Source organism: Schistocerca piceifrons, chromosome 7 (assembly GCF_021461385.2).
Source record: "Schistocerca piceifrons isolate TAMUIC-IGC-003096 chromosome 7, iqSchPice1.1, whole genome shotgun sequence".
NCBI classification, from domain to species: Eukaryota; Metazoa; Arthropoda; class Insecta; order Orthoptera; family Acrididae; genus Schistocerca; species Schistocerca piceifrons.
The window spans coordinates 350440095-350460659 of NC_060144.1; the positions used below are offsets into that span (position 1 = coordinate 350440095).

The 20565-nt window shown below is 41.0% G+C and overlaps 1 protein-coding gene across 1 annotated transcript in view; it reads left to right on the top strand.

Annotated features, from left to right (window-relative positions):
* Positions 1–20565, top strand: part of LOC124709112 (cytochrome P450 4C1-like) — a 49160-nt gene that overhangs the window by 10940 nt on the left and 17655 nt on the right. Inside the window, exons 3-8 of the mRNA XM_047240763.1 lie at positions 6017–6107; positions 8028–8213; positions 12177–12246; positions 14573–14699; positions 18225–18297; positions 18387–18496. Of these exons, the coding sequence (XP_047096719.1) occupies positions 6017–6107; positions 8028–8213; positions 12177–12246; positions 14573–14699; positions 18225–18297; positions 18387–18496 (657 nt within the window). The remainder of the gene's footprint in view (positions 1–6016; positions 6108–8027; positions 8214–12176; positions 12247–14572; positions 14700–18224; positions 18298–18386; positions 18497–20565) is intronic.

Consider the following 20565-nt stretch of genomic DNA (forward strand, 5'->3'; position numbering starts at 1 on the left):
TGGATGTAGTTATTTGTGTCAATTAACATGAAATTCAATTAAACTGATGCTGAGGAATGACATCTAAAGTCAACACTAATAGTATAAACCAGTCGTGCAAAAGAACAATAAACTGAATGTGGAGTATAGTCAACTAGAGCTCGAAGAGCAAAAAACTTCAGAATCAAATCAAGCTTTAACTGTAAACCATCAATATAAGTAATTAGTCAGTTTTCAAATCAAGATAATGTTGCAAGGGTATATACATCTTTCAGTTGGAAGCATGTTGCTGTTTATCGAAAGTCAGAGCAACAAAGTCTGGCTCCATTCAGCTCAATTTAGCTCTCTACTTCAATACTAAGACTATTTCTCTACTCCTTTTTAATCGACAACTTAGAAAACCCTCTTCGCATATGTAAGTAGTAACAAATGGCATCAAATGTCGGAATCCTTGTTTGAAAAGGGGGGTGTTTTGCTTTTTTTCACGTCCTCAGAGAAAGCAGAGGTTCTTTTTTGAAAGTATCTTCCACCGAACTGTCGCCAGTCAAGTCGATGAAGGTTTCTTTCGTGATTACTTCTTCTGACACTTTTCCTGAAACTGGGTTACTTATCCGGTCATATTTTGTGTAATCTTCAGGAAAGTATTTTTCAAAGCTTTTTTGAAGGACCTCTATAGGTGTAATACTGTCTCAAATTATATGTTCCATATGAGCTTTTTCATTGTCTTCCGAAAAGGATGTAGGAGCAGGGAATGCGAAAAGTTACTGTGAGTATTAGTGAACTAAAAACATTTACTTTCTTTTGAAAGACGATACTTGTCTTGTTCTTCATGTTGTTGTTTTGTGTCACTGAGGAACATAAAAACCTTTTCCGCTGCAGTTTTTACCCTCTACAGCCCCCTCAAGTGCCATGTAAGTTATTTCCTGATGTCTTAACAGATGTTGCATCTTCCTGGCAGTCCTTCTTGTCAGTGTTTTCCTTACGTTCCTTTCCACGCCGATCCTGCGGAAAGCCTCCTCATTTCTTACCTTATGAGTCGTCCGCCCTCGCTAGCTGAGTGGTCAGCGCGACAGAATGTCGCTTCTAAGGGCAGTCGTGTTCAGGCACTCGGCCAGTGCACATCGTGCGGTGACGGGCGGTAGCGCGGGCCAGTGTTTACGTCGCGAGCGGTGCTGAGGTGGAGAGCTGAGCAGCGTGTGCGAGCGCTGCTAACGTTTGTTTCTGTACCACTGTTGTAAGTACAATGTCGACAATTAACAGAGCGAACAGCGTTCAGTGTGTTTTCGATCGCGCTGCCTTGCGACCGACGGTGTTTGAAATTCATGAGTGGATTTTTGAGGATTTGAAATTGCCTGAAGATACAGTCGACACGTTCCAGTTGGACTTTGTGCAGTACTCGTTATTTATCAAATTTATTTCGAGTGACACTTATGAGAAATTCGTAGAGGAGCATGCTGGTGTGAGACCATTTCGTCATAATGATGGCAGTATTAGTAATGTCCAAATCGTCCCTTCGGGATACGGAGTGAGAACCGTCAGGGTATTTAATGTGCCACCTGAGTGCCCTAATGATCTGATTGCACGTTCTCTGTCACTGTACGGCGCTGTTTTGTCAGGTACAAATGAAAAATGGTCGAGTGCGTATCGCTACCAAGTTAACAGCGGGGTGCGAAGTGTACGTGTGGACTTAAAAAAGCATATACCTTCGTATGTTACCATTGGCGGCTGTCGCGCACAGGTAACTTACATTGGACAACCCCCTACCTGTTCGATCTGCCATTCAACAGAACATCTGCGGATGAACTGCACACGTCGACGTCCATTTCAACTTCCACGGGAACGTCCTGCAGACGGTAGTGAAAAGCTTGTTCCGGTATTGAGTGAGGTAGTCGCGGGGACTGTACCACAACCCCGGCAGCCGGAACATGTTAGCGAGGCGGAGATGCCAGTTCAGGTGGAATGCAGTGTCAAAGACATTCGCGGTAGGACGGACGTCGATTCGGCACCGTCATCCTCACCGGGGCAGTTATCGCTGGATAGCAAATATGCGCCAGCCACCTCTGACACTAAGCCGTGTGAGATACAGGAGCGGGTGCAGATCAGTTTGCCTGAGCCACCCCTATCGGTAGAGAGTGCAGCAGAAACGAAGAAAGGCCGCCGAAGGAGAAGCAAAGGGAATAGTAGCAAAGAGGAGTAGTCGGATGATTTGAGACCCGTACAGATGTCAGAAAGTGGCAGCGAGACTGAACCTCAATCATCTTGCTCCGTGCGATGCGAGGACACCGCGAGGCAAGAGCGCATTCGTGAACAAACCAAACACCTGAAGGCACTACTGAGCGCTGAGAGGGAACACAGCACCGTAACGGCTAAGAGGAAGAGCGAGCAGAGTAGCGAGCAGCGCTCCCGCAGCGCTCCCGCAGGAACTCGCTGACGTCACTCGCAGCCCCGCGTGGTGGCCAGGCGGATGCGGCCACGTTGACAGGCTCAGCCGGCGGTGGCGGGCAGGGCGGCGCGCGCACCGTAGAGCACCCCGACAGCAATGAGCCGTGGTTGCGGCAGGACGAGGAGATGCAGCAGTAGCTGCTCTCGCGCATGACCACTGCGCTGCGACCTTTCCACTCCCTGACCCGTTATTAATTTTGACATTTCGCTTCGTGCTCCAGACGTTACCAACGAATTTGGTTCAAAGCCGTCGACAAGGACGATCCAACACTCAGAGCTCATTGTCCTCTGAACCATCATGTGCGAGAGCCAAACCTACAACATTACCACATTTAACGTCAATAGAATTCAAAGTGCGGTGAAACTCCGTTCGCTAACTGATTTCTTGTATGGTACCAGCGTTGACATTGCCCTCCTACAGGAGGTAGTCACAGTGTTAGAAGTGCCCGGTTACGTTCTTATTGATAACATCAGTCTCCAGGATGCTGTAGGCTCTGCCATACTTCTGCGCGACGGTATACCCTTTACGGATGTGCAGCGGTTGCCTAGTGGTCGTGGCATTTCTCTTCGAGTGAATGGTGTGCAGATTGTTAACGTGTACGCCCCATCAGGTAGCACTCAGAAGAGAGATCGTTCAAAATTTTATAAAAACGAGGTTCCCATTCTTCTTAGCGCTTATCGTACACATCCCATCCTTGGTGGTGACTTCAATTGTGTGCTAACACGAACAGATGTATCGAACTTGAACATTTAATTCATGGTATGCGTCTTCACGATACATGGGAACAACTGCACGGTGAACGGGTAGCGTACACCTTCGTAACCAGTCATTCTGCCAGTCGGGTGGATAGGATCTATGTGTCCGATGCCCTTACACCGCTGGATTATTTTCTTTGGGGAGCAGTGAAGAATGCTGTTTACCAACATGAACCAACAACACCAGAGGACATGAAGCAACGCATTATTGATTCTTGTACAGCCATCAAAGAGGAAACAGTAGCACGAAGTAGGGAGTCCTTCATCCGCAGAGTGACCCTATGTATGCAAGCCAATGGGCATCACTTTGAGCATGAGGTGTGAACGCTATGTTTAGTATGTAGTGCTGGTATCACCGTGGAAGTTTCTACAAAGGGCCATTTTACCCAGTGATGTTAAGAAACATTTGTTTGCAACAGTTTGTCATTTAACGCATTAGATAAACATAACATTGATAATTATGTTATAATAAAACTAATTGTTAAACATGTTTACATTCATCTTCTATGTCCTACCTGAACTTTCCAAATCAAGACATTTTTACCTAAACAACGGTAAAACTTTTAGTCCACTTGCTCGTTTCACTAAAACCATCAACATGAATTTTAATATTACGAGTGAATGATTAACTGTCACTTGCGCTAGATCTACAGTAAAGTAAAGTTTTAACGTTGAACGGCATTACCTTTTTAGTAACGGATTAACGATAAGGGAAGTTAACTTTGTGACGAACGTTGCGGTGCACAGATATGTTACAGAACCACATCACCCTTGCCTATGGGATAAATACCTGCTGGAATGTACGACGTTAATGCAGGATGGCAGCAGACCGTATTATTCGTTTCGGACCTCTTGAAAAGTATGGAAGTGTGATTACGCATGTCAATCACATCGCGATTACGGGCAGCATGGGGTTCACGCCTGAGCCTCAGGACGTGCGCTAGCAGCGCATGTCGGGTGTTTCAAGCGTCAACTTCACGTCTTAATATCTCGGGATTTAATGAGATTATGGCGATGCAATCAACGCCATTGTGTATGTGCTTTGTCACGCTATGGATTGCTGAAGAAAAAATACAGGAGGTCCATTTAAAAAAACATAAGTTTGTGTTAAAAAACACATATGCTTTCGTTTTAGAATGTTTCCAAATATGTACATTCATGGGCCCCAGCCCTACATTGATACCGGTGAAAGTCGTTTTCCAATAGCTGTTATTGTTCCAGAGATATTTTGGGTGGACAAGATAGCTGGGGCACCCTGTATTTGGCAAACCGCAGTTTTTCTTTGGAAAAAAGTAGGTAGGTTTACCGACTAACACAGAGTTAATCACGTTTTAATAAAGAAGGATTCATGTTTTGATTTGAAAGCGTTTCTAAGCGTACTAAGCATTGGAGAACTGGATTATTATTAGTTTCGGTACCGGCCTTTACTGTGAAGCCAAATTGCATGTAGCTTCCATCATACTTATGGTAAGGTGTTGGTTCGGTTTTCTAAGTGCATCCTTGGAGGTAGAAGGATCTTCCTGGTTTGAAAATCGTTTCTCTGTTAACTTAAAGCACAACCATGTTTACGTCACATAATCAAGTTAAACTTTACCTAAAAGTAACAGTAATCAAAACTCAACTCGTTGTAATACGCACACTTCGATTCCAGACGCAAGCTTTCTTCGTATTGGAAATGGAGTCCCATGCTTCTTTACAGAGCGTAGGGGAACGATGCGGGAGACCAGCACCGCCTTATTAGGCAAGGTCCTAATGGAGGTGGTTTGCCGTTGCCTTCCTCCGACCGTAATGGGAATGAATGATGATGATGAAGACGACACAACAACACCCAGTCATCTCGAGGGAGGAAAAATTCCTGACCCCCGCCGGGAATCGAACCCGAGACCCCGTGCTCGGGAAGCGAGAACGCTACCGCGAGACCACGAGGTATTACGACGTCTTTTAACGTAACCCCCAACAAAGCGAGAAAACAACAATAAACCGTTCACTACGTCATAACTGCAGCGCCACACATTAGTATACCGCGTAAGTCGGCGGCAGTTGCATAGCCGCACGAAACTTTCGAATACCCATCACCATGGACCGATCAAAATATCGCCGACGTCAAAAAAGATAAATCATCCCTGCCAAGGCAGCGACGACTAATGAAGAGAGGAATGAGGACGGTACAATCCGATTTTCCTGTGTCGTGTTTACGTTCTGTGGCAAATCCGTTGACTTTAACATTATACGGACGCTACTTTTATCAGTCAGTGTTCTCAACAGCATTTTACTTTGAAAATAAAGTAACGTAAGCAAATAGTTTTACCAATATCACTATGTGTTTTGTTTACTCCTCCGTCTGGGCACCCCTGGTCTAGACAAATAAGATTATGTTTCCACAGTCTTGACCATGTCAAGCGTTAAGAAAATAATTCGTTGACTGCCACCAACAGGGCAGAAAGAAGAGAAATCAGTGCTCACTCAGGAAGATTTTCGTCTTCTTTTCTTTCCGCGCCCTGTTCGAGAATGGAATGGTTGAGAAATAGTGTGAAAGTAGTTCCTGAACCCTGTGCCAGGCACGTAAGTGTGAATTGCAGAATAGTCACGCAGATGTGCATGTTCTTTCTTTTTCACGGAATTCCATTGTTCTTGGTTTCTCAATATTCTTCAGGTACCCACTGGCAAATGGCGTTGGGGGCAGATAAGTATAAAAGTTCCATTGATGCAGTCATTTTAATCCTTTAGCCACTCCACTTCTTTGATAGTTCTCCATCATCCCGGAACCACGAAACGGGACGTGTGAGTTCGTACATCATAATTTTGCGCCTCGTATAACCTTTCTTTTCCTTTGTTTCAGAAAATAATGTCCAGCAGCGAGATAATAGACAAGTCAAACTTCTACGCCTTCCTGTATCCCTGGCTGGGACAGGGTCTCCTTACAAGCACAGGTACGTACCGTTTATTTCCGTTTTTATAAAAGACAGAAGCAGAGCTTACAGAAATTGACTGTCATAAATATGTCTTAAGGACACTATGTAGCAACAATTGTTGTTTACCAGATTGCTGAATGAAGAATAATGTAACGGACAGGAATGGTTCATACCGGACACTATACTGAAAACAATTTGTGACTGGATGTGTGGGTGGTTTCTGTTTTATGACGAGAAACAAAGGAAATATTGTATTGTGCAATTTAATTTATAATTCTTATACAGAGAATAATAAACAAGGTCAATGCCTCAAGAAATTAAGAAATTAATGTGTATAGATTTGATGTAGACGTTAAGGAAATAAAAAGGAATCGTTTCTTCTTTGACAATGGCCTTCCTGTTTGTCTGAAATTCGGCTTGTTTGTTGCACCTCGCTCAAATTAGAATTACAGGTGAGACTAAAATACACTAAACATGAGAACTGCGACGTGGCATTTTTGAAGTGGGCAGTGCCATTCACAGTATATAATCTCAATAGGCTTCTTACGATGCAGAGATTCCATGCAATGTTATTGAATCAATGGCTTTTGCTAAAAGTGAAGATATTTTTGAAACTTCCTGTTAAATTAAAACTGTGTGCCGCCCTGAGACTCGAACTCGGGCCCTTTACCTTTCGCGTGCAAGTGCTCTACTTGTTTCTGGCGAAGTGTTCGAAATTACGTAAACAATGTTATTTCTTTCACCTACAAAGTTTGTTCGTCGAATCGTTCTACTTTCACGGCCAGCAGGAAGTATATGCGTGTGTTGGTGTTGCACTTTAAGCAGATGGTGGATGGTAGTTGTATTGAATACAAATTGAAAAACAGTGATACAATAATTCCCCCAAACAGGGAAGTTACCGTGATGCATGTTCGTACTACTCATCCATCCTTCACCTATCCCTACGGTCCACAAAGTGCCGATAATAACCCATGGTGATATAAAGGAAATTACTGGAACAATAATCACAAACATACCTTGAAATTATAACTATATTCTCCAGTAATATGTATACAATTTCCTTTTGACGTCAGTCGCAACTGAAACCTCGATATTTACGGACGTTACTTTTACATTTAAATCATTTTCTTTAATGGCGATTACAAAATTCTACTCGTTACATAAAAGGTATTCGCAACCACTCTCCTCCAAGTGTAGAACAAAAGTTCCTTAGCCTTTCCTTGTATGACCGTAAGGTCATGGAATAATGGCGTCGCAATCCAGAGAGCACCTAGCTCTCTCGCTGTGCATGTACATTATCGTTGGTGAGCAGTTTGCGCATTCTTGTAACATTATTAAACTCACTTAATCAAAAGACACGATACAAAGAGGGACAGTACAAATTGGGAGCGAATATATTATCAGTATGGCTGCTATCAAACAACATTCAGAACTAACAGATCGATTATATTGGACAAAATCGACCCATCACGATACTGTCAAACTCTTTTGAAATAAGAAGTAATATGTCCACCTATCTTTAATAAATGTTCTCATCATTCATGAACAACAGAAGGACAAATTATTAAAAAAAAGTCACACACACACGAGCGTAGTGCATCAACTCTTATCTACATTGGTTGCTTTTTTTACACGAGTTCCGCGGTAACATTGTAAGTTCTGTTTTTATCAAGGATTCATGGATTATAGACATTCGAAGTCAGTCCCCCCCCCCTCCCTTCACCTATATGCCATCGAGGTTCTAGCTCTGCATCCTCAGCCGGGTGCTGCAGGAAAGCGTGCGACTTAACGGAGCATTTAGTTGAAAGTGGAGGCGCTGACTGCACGAAGTATCGGAGGATGTAATTCAGTGCCAGAATGGACGGGAATGTGTTCTTCACTGTGTTCTTAACCTCAATGATCCTCCACTGTCGCTAAGAACAGCCTTTATGTTTACAGGTTCCAAGTGGCACACGCACCGTAAAATGATTACGCCTGCTTTCCACTTCCGCATATTAGACAACTTCGTCGAAATATTTGCTGAAAACGGAGAGATTCTAGTTGAGAAACTTAAACCAAAAGCTGATGGAAAAGACTTTGATATCTACCCGTTCATTACCCGCTGTGCTCTGGACGTCATTTGTGGTAAGTGAATATGAAACCATTAATATTACTGAACTACAAATAAAAAAATAATTAAATTTTGATTCACTTGCTATGGCTCTCAGCTGGCATAATCATTTCTGAAAAGGAAATTATCGGTATAATTTATATATCTAATCTCCTCTGTTTAGTACTCTGTCTTGAATCTCTCATCCTTCTTAAACATCATCACACGACTGGTTAACTAAATGCGCTACCAGACTGCTGTTTCTGTCTCTTCATACTTCGTAGGTTTTACATTAGGGACAAAGAGTCGCATTACGTTTACCGTAGGCTATCTACTGCTGTTCGTTTTTCGAATCGGTCGAACATAGGCAGCTGACAGATCGCAAAAAAAGATAATGTGAAGGAAACACATAAAAATAGAACTAGAAAACAACATTTATTCGCTGTAAATTGAACAGAGTATGCAACCATTTAGTACAGTAAACTTAATTAAGTTTTCGCCCTTTCGCTTCTGTGTTACATCATCCACTGACACGCCAGAACCCTCACTGTGCTTTCTACCAACTTACACTCATGTTATAGATAAGTAATACTTCAATGTATGAACGTTTCGTCTGGCAGATGGATTCTCGCTGTCAAAGCTTTCACTCTCGAAGTACGCACTTTTGGGCAATCGTATCACTAGAGTGTTGCTATAGTGATTTTGAGCGTACTTCAGCTGCATCAAAAGGTGAAACCGTTTACCAAGGGATCTTTTACAGAGGCCTTTATCTTCTAACTTTCGAGGGAATCTACTGTTCCAACATTTCTTCCGACTCAGAGTCTCCACTTGTTCGCAACCCTCACCCATTCCTAACTGGCGAAAAATTGCCTGTAAAGGCTCAAGTGTCATGCGACAAAGCAGAATCAGACGAGCATGCTGTACCACAATTCAATTCGTCACGGTACACTTTCTGTTGCTTTGGAGGATTGAATGGACCAACAATATTGCCTGGGTTTATACAGAGGCCCTCCGGTCCTTGGCTTTCCGTATTCTCACTTCTTGTTTAACTCGGGAAACGTGTGATTCTGCTGCTAGACACGTTAGATGTTTGTTATGCGACACTGTGTTGGGCCGGTCCTCAGACAACACGTGGTGGTCGTCGCTTGTGATTGTGGATGGACAGCCATAGCAGGCCACCACACTATCATCCATTTAGTATTCGCTGGCACTCGATGGTGAACCCTCTGAAGAAGTACATATCAATCATGCTACTTAAGCGTCAGTATCTTATTAACACTGGACTTCAATTCGGAGGATGCGGAGTACGAATCTTCATCCAGTGATCCTCAATTGGGCTTTCTGTTGCTTGCTTTAATCATGTCAAGTTGGCTCTCATATCAGCAATAAATGGCTACTGAGGCAATGAAACCCTATTCTTTCCTTTAAATATATAATGTATGATTACTGCAGTTTGCGTGCGTGAAAGAAAACTGTTGCATGTACATCACTGAAAAAGAAATGTCCTGTGGTCAGGGGGTCTCGTCGGGCTGACCGGTCGTCTGGTCCAAGTCTTTCGTAATTGACGCCACTTCCTCGACTTTCGTCTCGATTAGGATGATATGATGCTGGACACAACACAACACCCCAGACCCCGAATGAAGAAATTCTCCGATGCAGCCCAGATTCGAAACCGGGCCCCTCGCATAGGATTCTGCCACGCTGACCACTCAGCTATGAAGACGGGCGTGTACACCACTGATTTGTATTATATGTACATCGATTAAGACACAAGAAATTATTTACCTTTGGCATAGTTAACCGTATCTGGAAGGGCGTGTATCGTTCACGGGCGCTCTATGTTCAAAAATATGACCATCAGTGGCTGATTTGTTTCATGAAATATTAGACGAACTTCCGGACATTGGTAAGTTCCTGCTGCGATATTTTGGAACAATCGAAACCGTGGAAAAGTGGTTAAATCTCACAATGGTTGATCGTCTTATTTTCAGTGTTGAACAAGTATATGCTACGATCAATAAGTGCTATTTTTCAAGGGCGGAACTTAGCAGGCTTGGTGGCTGTTAAATAGAAATTCCACTTACTATATGAATGCTCGTTACAGACAGTACTAAACCTGGGAGGACTAGATTTTGCATGTACTCGGTGTTAGCATCACGGAAATTGAGTGCTAGATGGCTTGCTACTCAGCTGGCGTGTAAGCTGCGTTCCAGTAGAAATACTACGTAATTACCGTAGCGTCTGTGAGCATTTTCAACACCCACATTACATCAAATATCGTCATGTTTGCTCTGAAGGCTAGCCCCCCTATACCGCTCTCGCTGTTACACGCTATAATTACCCAGTTTGGGAGTTTTATAAAGAGGTAGTCGGAGGAGGGGATGGTTAGCCATTAAATAATGTAATGTAAATGTAAATAATTTAATGTCGAAGAGTGCAGTCCTCCCTTGATCGGTTATACTCTTACCTGAATACGAAGTATTGTTAAATGCAGTTGCGTTTGGCATCTTCAAACTGACGAGAGAACACGAAAGACACTGATGTTCAGCGAACGCCATTCCATGCGCACCTTTACGAAGCGTCTGTCAGTCTTGCTTACATTTGCAAGAGAGGACTCTGGATTTAAAGGATATCTGTGACCATAAAACTGATAAATAATACGAAATGAAAATGTATTTCCACATAGGCCTTTATAGCGTCCTTACAAAACACAACGTGGAACTAAACTTCAGAACGAAAGGCTCTCAGTTGGAAAATAAGACTTAGCAAAGAATCGGGAGTTGAAACTTTGTCAACTGGCATGCAGGCCATCAGCGTTTGCGAAAACAAAGTAAACATCAAGTTTCACGCAAATGCGAGGCCAAGCGCCAGAAGCAGGGAACATACAGGATGTTTGAAAATGAATGTACGGGCTTAAAGGCTTTGTAGCATTTAATACGTTCAACTTACAGTGATAAATATTACATCAAATGAAAGAGCAACCGCAACAGTTTTGTTAGTACACCAGTGCACAAAGCGTATGGAATGACCAAGACTGACTGAAGAATTTGTTGAACGAGTGAGTGTCTTTAACGCGTAGCCACAAGAAATCAGTTAGGAAGGCTAGTCGTGAATTATCAGTTCCAGTGATCTGTGCGGAGACTTTTAAGGATAGTCTTAACGACTACGTCTGTATCGTTTGCAGTTGTTACAAGCTCTAAAGCCTGCACACTAGGTATACGTGCCAACTTTGCAAAACGAAATGTTGCTGCACGACGATGAAGATTTACTTCAGAAAGTATATTAGAACATTTTTCTTAAGATGTATAAAAACAATTGCCTTGTCGGTTACCTGCAATATATGCACGAAGCTATTAAAATAAATAATAACGGTTTACTGCAGAAGCCATTCGATATAAATTAGGCTATCAAATAAACAAAATAAACATTAATCGCAAATTGCAAGCAGCGGGAAACCTTATGTAGAACTGTCAAACACTGAAGTGTTCGAGAGTCTAACAATTAATGCCACATGGCCTCAGTGACAGCAGTGAATTTGCCGAGAGGGAATAAAGCATTTGGCATTTTCGTCACTTCTTTCTGACCGTATCTTCTCAGTTTGTCGGAGACCTGTTAGAGGTTATCTGTGCTGCCGATGGCCTGTACGTATGATAATATAACCAAATATCCAGCCTTTCACCGACATATTTATAATGGTTCCCCACTTACTGGTAAAGTATACATTATTGTGTTACATATACAAGTTTTCCGTACGTTCTTTGGATGAGGGCGTCGCTCTAATTTTACAGATATAGATATAAAGTAATTTCAACCGAGATAACTTGACTTTCAAACAGTAATGTATATACCAATACTGTGGTATCAACACAAGCAGTTCATTTGTCGGAGGATAATTTCATAATCTGTAAGATTGCAGATATTTATATTCTTTTCTAATTTCATTTAAGAAGATAGAAATGCACTTGTACTGACGCTTTATTTCCTTTTCCTACGACCAGAAACAGCAATGGGAACCTCAGTCAACGCTCAAAATCAGACACACTCTGCTTACGTCAACGCCGTTTACAGGTACGTGTTTGAGAATGAAATCCTACATGTTGCAAATATAACAGTAGAATATCTACAGCCCTGCATCCTTTACACTGTTGACTGAAATTATGTCTACTATTTTTAGTTAAACTTTGGTTTATTGAAAGCTGTGTATTATATTACCTGAAGGTATTTTAATCAACACCTATTGATCTAAAATACCTCATATTTAAGAAAGGGGTTTCATTCTATATCGAATACAGTAAATAATGTACAAGAATAGCAAACTTACTGCTGCACAATTACCTGCGAATGATCAGTTTTCACACAAGTGCGGAAATAACGTTAAATATTCTATATATGTAGAATATCGGAGGCTGGCAGTCATTTAACAAATTTTGTTCCTTATTAACACGTAACCGGCTTCATCCATGTATGTCCAACTTCAGATGTGTACATTCATATCTTAAGCACTGCAAGTCGTTAGCGCTATGTAGTCTGTTTTTATGCTATGTGACTCATATTTATTTCGTCGTTAGGACTACATTTGTTTAGCTTGGATCAATGCTTCTAGTTAGAAAAGCGAAACGCATGCTCTGCTTCCGAAATTTGTTTGTAGTAGGCAAGGAAATTTCACAATAAGGTTAAAAGAGATACATTTTTGAGATGAAGGTCACTTTTACATCATCATCATCATCATCATCATCATCATTTAAGACTGATTATGCCTTTCAGCGTTCAGTCTGGAGCATAGCCCCCCTTATAAAATTCCTCCATGATCCCCTATTCAGTGCTAACATTGGTGCCTCTTCTGATGTTAAACCTATTACTTCAAAATCATTCTTAACCGAATCCAGGTACCTTGTCCTTGGTCTGCCCCGACTCCTCCTACCCTCTACTGCTGAACCCATGAGTCTCTTGGGTAACCTTGCTTCTCCCATGCGTGTAACATGACCCCACCATCTAAGCCTGTTCGCCCTGACTGCTACGTCTATAGAGTTCATTCCCAGTCACTTTTCCAGAAAATTAGAATATACCTCGCAGATACTACATGTAAATGAAACAGGCAGAAAGGTGAACTAGTTACGAGAATTACAAACATATACACAGCAGCATGAAACAACTCTCAAATGACCAGACAGAACTAGCAAATTAAAAAACTCCTTCAAACGTTTCACAATTTTTTCTATAATACTTACGATGATCAACACGTTAACTGAGTTCACTGTGTAACTTTTGTACTTGAATTACACATACAAATCACATTGTCTTAGTTATGTAAGTATCATCATAGAAACAACTGTTAAACTTCAAATGCGTCTGCGTACAACTTCGCATACTACACTATTGCTCTCTCACGCTATATAAAGGGAACTGTAAACACCAGCTCTTGCTTGTTAACAGATGCAGCTATATAACCACAATATGATGGAACTTTATGTCAAATATTACGTAATTTACTGATCCTTTGTTGTACGATAGACACCACAGATGAACCTAAGTCTTGTCACGGAAACGGAAATAAAAAAAAAAAAAAAAGCCGAAGAACCAATGAAAATTTTTGATATGTCAATGATGAGCATATTTCGGCATGATGTACTGTAAACTTATGTTCCACTGTTTCCACTAAAGCCAACAGTGAACAATCGTATAGATTAGACCATATCAGCCGTGTGACTCCGCTCTGTAGATAATCATTGATCGATTTACAACCACGGCCGTTACACAGTTTGTAAGGCCTTTGTCCAAGGCTTGTATGCCTTAAAACCGTGGGTGAATACTTATGAAGTGCTATCAAGTGAAAATCGGTAACAGTTTATGTGAAATTAATCATTGTACGCTATTTAAAGCTAAACTATTGTTCAGACTATATATTGTGCAGCGCGACAAAGATTTCCAGGTAAACACGAAAAACACGTTGCTAGTAATAAAAAGTTAAGTTTTTCTTCCTGATAATCATAATTTTTGCCAGCATGGCGTACACTCGCTTTTCGTAACTAAAAGCATCTCGTTTCAACATCGAAATAATTATTTCTCACTCGGTGCAACAGCAGAGCCACATATGTGATTTCAGCCATGTGAAGTCAGGCTTATGTATTTGATACCTATTATGGCCCGAATAAAGAAGTAAACGATCTTAAAATGGTGGCTGCTGACTTTTATTTCGCTCCCATTAATTGTCAACATGTCACACTAGTTCAAAGTAACACATAAAATTGTTTTACGTATTCTACAAATTGCCCCGTTTCAGTTCACTCCGATAATTGGCGGAGCTAATTTCAGTACCATGTAAATATCTAAAAATGTAGCCCCAACTTTAGAACAAGGATTAGGTTCAGTTTCTGATACGTTTTATTAATTTCAGGATCAGTGAACTCACCGTGAAAAGAATGATTAAGCCATGGCTGCACTCTGATTTCATTTTCAAAAGGACTTCGACAGGGCAAGAGTACTACGACCAACTGAATATCTTGCACGGATTTACAAAGAAGGTAATGGAAACATGTTCCTTCCTCATTTTTCCATCTTTGCCAAGGAAGCAAAAAGCCGTATTTACTACGTGCTTTCTACTGTTTTACAAAGAAGGTAGGTAAGTGTGTTCTCCCTAAATTTTTTACAGCTTTCTGTTCTTATCTGGGGTGCTTCTCATAATATTGGCTGTAACGTTTTCCCGTCGTTGTCTATGGTGATTTAATTTTTTTCTGAGGAAATAAATAGTAAGAAAGCAAAATTTAAAACATTAGTGAACAAATGAAGGGTCATGAGCAGTGTGATTTTCTTGATGTCCGCTTACGCATCTATGGGATCAACAATGAGTTTCATAGTTGCTTGTATCGAGCGCGCGCAAGGCCGCGATTTGTTAATGCGAATCCTGCAGATGCGACTGGTCACGATTAAGTCGGTCGTAAGGAAGCAGTCGATCGCTAGCCGAGTAGAAAGAAGTACTGAATTTTACGAACGGTAATAATAGTAATAATAATTATTGTTATTATTATAATTATAAAAACTGAAGAGTAATTAGCAATTAGGCCATGTCGTGCATTCTTGAAAACAGAACTTTTATTTGAATCTCCTGGAAATATATATGTTACTGTACCATGAAACCTGATAATGGTGTTACCTGTTTTCTATGGATGGAGATCTTACTTGTACAAATCTGTGTTTTGGCTCCTCAGTTCAGGAATCGTTTCACGTCTAAAATCACCTTGTCATCGTTCTGGAAATTTCTGCCAGACAGTGATTTCTTTGTCCGTGGAAAGAGGTGAAATCAGTGTATGCCACGTCAAAAAAATATGGGAGAGGTGGCGGTGAGATAAAAAGGTAAATTTGATAACCCAAACAAGCAGGTTATCTGACTGTATCCTGTACAGAATGAGCTGGAGCGGTGTCGTTGAGTAAAACCACTTCTTGTCATGTTCTAAATGTCATGTAAGATGTTCAGTACGGATCCATGACCGATATTTACTTTTTCCACTAATGCCTCGATTGTGATACGCTGATCTTCGAACATTAGGTTCGCTGCTTCTCTTGCGAATCTTGGTTCTTCACCAATAGTCTATCACTTCACTCTCCGTTAGTCACCCTTGTTTGACAACAGTAGAAGTATCCACGCCACGTAACCATTCTGTCATATGATGGTGCACTGTAGCCGTGTACGTGCACCAACTCAGCACGGATTTTTGTAGCTTTGTCCTCGTTCAAAAGCAAGAAACAACTCACCATTCTCTGCTCCATAAGTGAGCAATTTTGTCTCCTCAAGCGGCGAGCTACGGTACTGTGGCAAGGCGAGTTCAATGTATGCTAGGACTGCAGACATTTATTCGAAATAAACAAAATACTAATTTCGTAATTTTATTTTTTCAAAGTGATAATTAAAACTTTATGATTACCCTATCACCTATAACTTTCGCCGCAGATATTGCGGTAATGGAAGTGCTATTGATGTGTGGTTTTCACAGACTGGATTGGTAGTCGGTGGCTCGTATTGTTAGCCAATAAAGAATAGTAATAATACGTATAAAATGTAATTTTTATTCAAACATACAATTTTTAAATGGATCAATATCTATAGACATAACCAAACTAAAAGTAGGTTAACTTAGAATATCAGTGGTGTTTGTTGCAGAATTCTAGCGCGAGCGGTTTACGATATATCATATTTTGAAAAGTTTCCACACCAACACCTGGTCATTCAGTCTCCTTAGTTTTGGGTACGATGTTGTTATGTTTGCTTACTGTGTGCTTCTGTGTTCCTTGAATTCATTGCGACTTGCTAGTCAGTTAGTGTGTGACACTTCAGGCAGTAGATCGTGAGTGAACGATGGGACTTACCAATACAGAAAAAGCCGACATGCTCATGGTGTGTGCAGAGAGTAGGTAGAATACAGTTCGTTCTTGTACGGTGTACGCGGCAAAATATCCCAATCGATGTCAACCATCTCGGCAGTTATTTATCAGACTCTTCATAGAGTTACTTGAAAGTCAGCGTAACACCTGGACAACGAAACAGAAGAAAACAAGTGACGAAGAAGAGGGGGAAATTTGTTGCTGTTGCACTTGATCCGCACGTCAGCTCCCGCGCAGCCGCATTAGGAACTGGCTCGAGTCAGGCATATGTCCTACGCATTCCTCATAGACATAATTACATCCCTATCACATTTCTCTCCATTAAGATCTACACGGAAACGATTATGAGATTCATGTTAACTTTTGTACAAGGGCATTAAGACAGGATACTCCAGTTGTATGATTGTCTTGTTTAGTGATAAAGCCGCACTTATCAATCGTGGCCTGATAGATCGCCGAAACATGCACTAATGGGCTGTTGACAATTTCCGGTGGCTTCATCAGATGGAACGCCAGCGTCCTTGGAGTGTAAACGTGTGGTGTGGGATAGTGAACCATCAGTTCAAAGACCCGTTTTACACAGACGGATTCCTGAACGCGGTCAAGCATCGCAACCTACTAACAGACCATCTTCCACGGATGCTAAAAGATGTGTCTCTGCATACTAAGAGGAACCTGCGGTACCAACATAATGGCTGTCTACCCCTTAGTGTACGAAATACTACAGCGTGTCTTCATGTATTGTTTCCAAGTCGTTGTATTGGACGCGGAGGATCTGTACATTGGCTGGTCTGTTCCCCGGATTTAGCGCCTATAGACTCTTTGCCTGTGGGGAAAGTTGAAACATGTTGTCTACAACGACAAACCAACCACATCCTATGATATTCGACGACATGCTACTGTAGCCTGTTCGGACATCTCCGCTGAAATGCTAGCACGTATGCAGCAGCCGTTCCATACCAGACTGAAAGCGTGTATTGCCACCGAATTGTCTCGTCACTGGTCACAATCCACATACCTAGCGTATGTCCTATTGTTCTCCAGTGTGTGCTACCAAAGGGATTGTACAAATGTCGGTGATGAAACTTTTGAAAGTACGACATCTCGTAGACGATTCGCACTAGAATCCTGCAGCAAACACCACTGACACTCTCATTTACTCTACTTTTAGTGCGTTAATGTCAATAGCCATTGTTCAGCTTACAAAAGTGTAGTTTGCACAAAAATACATTTGGTATGTATTATTACAATCTGTTTTTGGCTAACAATAAGAGTCCCTAACTACCAATCCATCCTGTGAAAACCGCACATCGATAGCGCTTTCCATTTCCGCAATATTTGCGGTGCAAGTTTTAGGTGATTCACCCCGTATATTAATATTTTTTCTGTATGATTTCTACTTTTGCATTCAGATCAATTGGGAATTAATATGACACTCAAAAACTACGTGACCTGGCGTTCCTCTATAGAGCGAGCCAACGTTATGCTGGGTAGCTGTGAAACACTGAAAAGCCATCTCTACTGGTCTTTACTTCCGATTGTCACTTGCTCCCGCCAACAGCCGATACGGAACATTTCCTGCCAAAGCAGTGCACAAAGTGTATGTATTGTTAGACTCTAGCAGATAAAGAAACCTCTCCTAGAAATTGATAACATCTTTTCTCTTGCAGGTGATAAGCGAAAGAAAATCAGCCCGTAAGGCAAACGGTGGCCAACCGAAGACACCTCAAGAGGATGACCTAGGTAAGTGTTATCCTGTTTAGAATTGAGACAGAATGACATCACTAATACAGTGGAAAAGGTCTTCACCCACAACCTTATATTATTTACAGGTAGGAAACGACGTGTGGCTTTCCTGGACATGCTGTTGGACGCTTCTGAGAACGGCCAGAAACTTAACGATAAGGAGTTGCAGGAGGAAGTGGACACCTTCATGTTTGAGGTAAGAACCGCTGCTTTCACGGGTATGAGATTTCAGATAAGGAATATATCAGCAGTTGAAATTTAATTTGTAGAGAACGTGTTCTGGAATTACTATATGCACTTAACTGATTCCGGAAAAAAATCGTAATAACATGAATACAACGGTACAACAGGCACTTCCAAAAGGTCAGGGCAGTCGTGTAGCCCTTTAACTTCGACGTGAATTGAGGTGGTCCCGGCAAGAAAGTGCCAAGCCACATTTTTATGCTTTCCAGATAAAGCCGTATTAATGCCTGAATTATTAAATTTTGGCTGAACACACGTAACATTTTTCTCTGGTATATTTTATTTTGTTTTATGAGACATAATACAAATATTTTAAACTACATTATATAGCAATTAATATTTTAAAATAAGATGGAATGTTGCTTGGCACTATGTTGAACAAGCATTTTATTAGACAAATATTTTATTAACATTGTAAGTGCTTACAAACAAATGTTTATTTACTTTCTATCTTAACAGACAACGTTGCATTTCAAAAACAGAATAACAATGACCTAAAATACTTCTTCTACACCTTCTTCTCCATTATCTTCATCACTAACAGCAGCAGGCAGCAAGTCACGAAAAAAGTCGTGGTAGGTTAGTGGAACGTAATTAATTAGCATCATTACATCGTTCAGTTTGATTTTCTTAATTTCAGCAGGTCCATTGTATTTCGATCTTAGAGTCATGGTAATTTTAGCAGAGTCAGAGGGCAAATAAGTGTGTCCAGGAATAAGGAAATAATGCTCAATTGCTCCAAACCGCTTTGTGTGGATCAGATAGCTCCAAAATGCCATTATATTCCTGTTCCTATTCTGATCCCCACAGGTTTTTTTTTTTTTTCCAGAGATGGGTGTTGTTTCAAAATATTTGAGGGTACAGCTACCAATACCATCACTACCTTGGCCTGCAATACTTTCATTCAATACCAGCATATGTCAAATATTCTGGCTACGATAATGTATTCCAAATTTACATGTCTACAGTTTTCTGGAGTAGAAGGCAACAGAGGAATTGAGTTTAGGAGTGGGAAATATTTGCCGCAGATCAATGAATATGGCATGTAGATTCGGATCATGCTCGGACAACTCTGAAAATTCACTTAGTTTGTACTTCAAAGATTCAGCATAACGCAAGTGTAATTCCTTTTTTATGCGTGTAGCAGATTTCTTTTCTTCTGTCCCATTTTCTGTGTTTACCTGGAGGGACTCACACGTTTTATACATATCTTCCACTGGGCCTATATTATATTCTTCACAAAATATCTTTCTGTACTTACTTTGAGATACTGCTTGTGTGTTTGCATATTTGTAATACTGACAGTAATTTTCATACAGCTATGTAATATTCATATCACTGCCTAAGTAGACTCTTTCAGTATTTTGCGACCTACTGTTATGAGAGCAGTACTTGGGAATGGACTTAATGTGAGCAAGGGCACCATTCACTGTATCACTAGTACAAGCATTAGGGCGATTGACATGTTTACCTCGTTTATCAGAAGAAGGTGCTCCGTCTTTAGTTTTTATTCTCGATATTATGTTATTGATACGGCCTCTGTGATTTTGTAAGCCATGAACGCTCATAAATGATTTTTTAAATACTCTTTCTGACTTCCCATTAATCTTCATTCTAAAAATGAAGGTATTGTTTTTGTAACAATTTCTGGAGAATTTTTCTTGTATATCCGTTTTACAGAACATGCTTCTATACTGCCACACAGCTAGGTATCTTGCTTATCAAAATCTCCCACATCCCAAAATCCATGGACACTTTTTTTATTCCTTCTTTATCCAACTGAAGCTTTCGCATTTATGCTATTGTTGCTATTAGATCAGAATTACCTGCAGTAGATGTATATTCACGTCCTTCGTTTCTTTTTTTATGCCTATGAACCTTCTTCGGGAGTTTCACCATCTTTTTTGATCTTTGTTGTTTTGGAGGAGTACTGAATGGCAGTCTCTCATGTGATGCCGTTTTTCTTCGTGAAACAGAGTTACTGTCATCCTGACAAAAGGAAATATATGTATACAGTTTAAA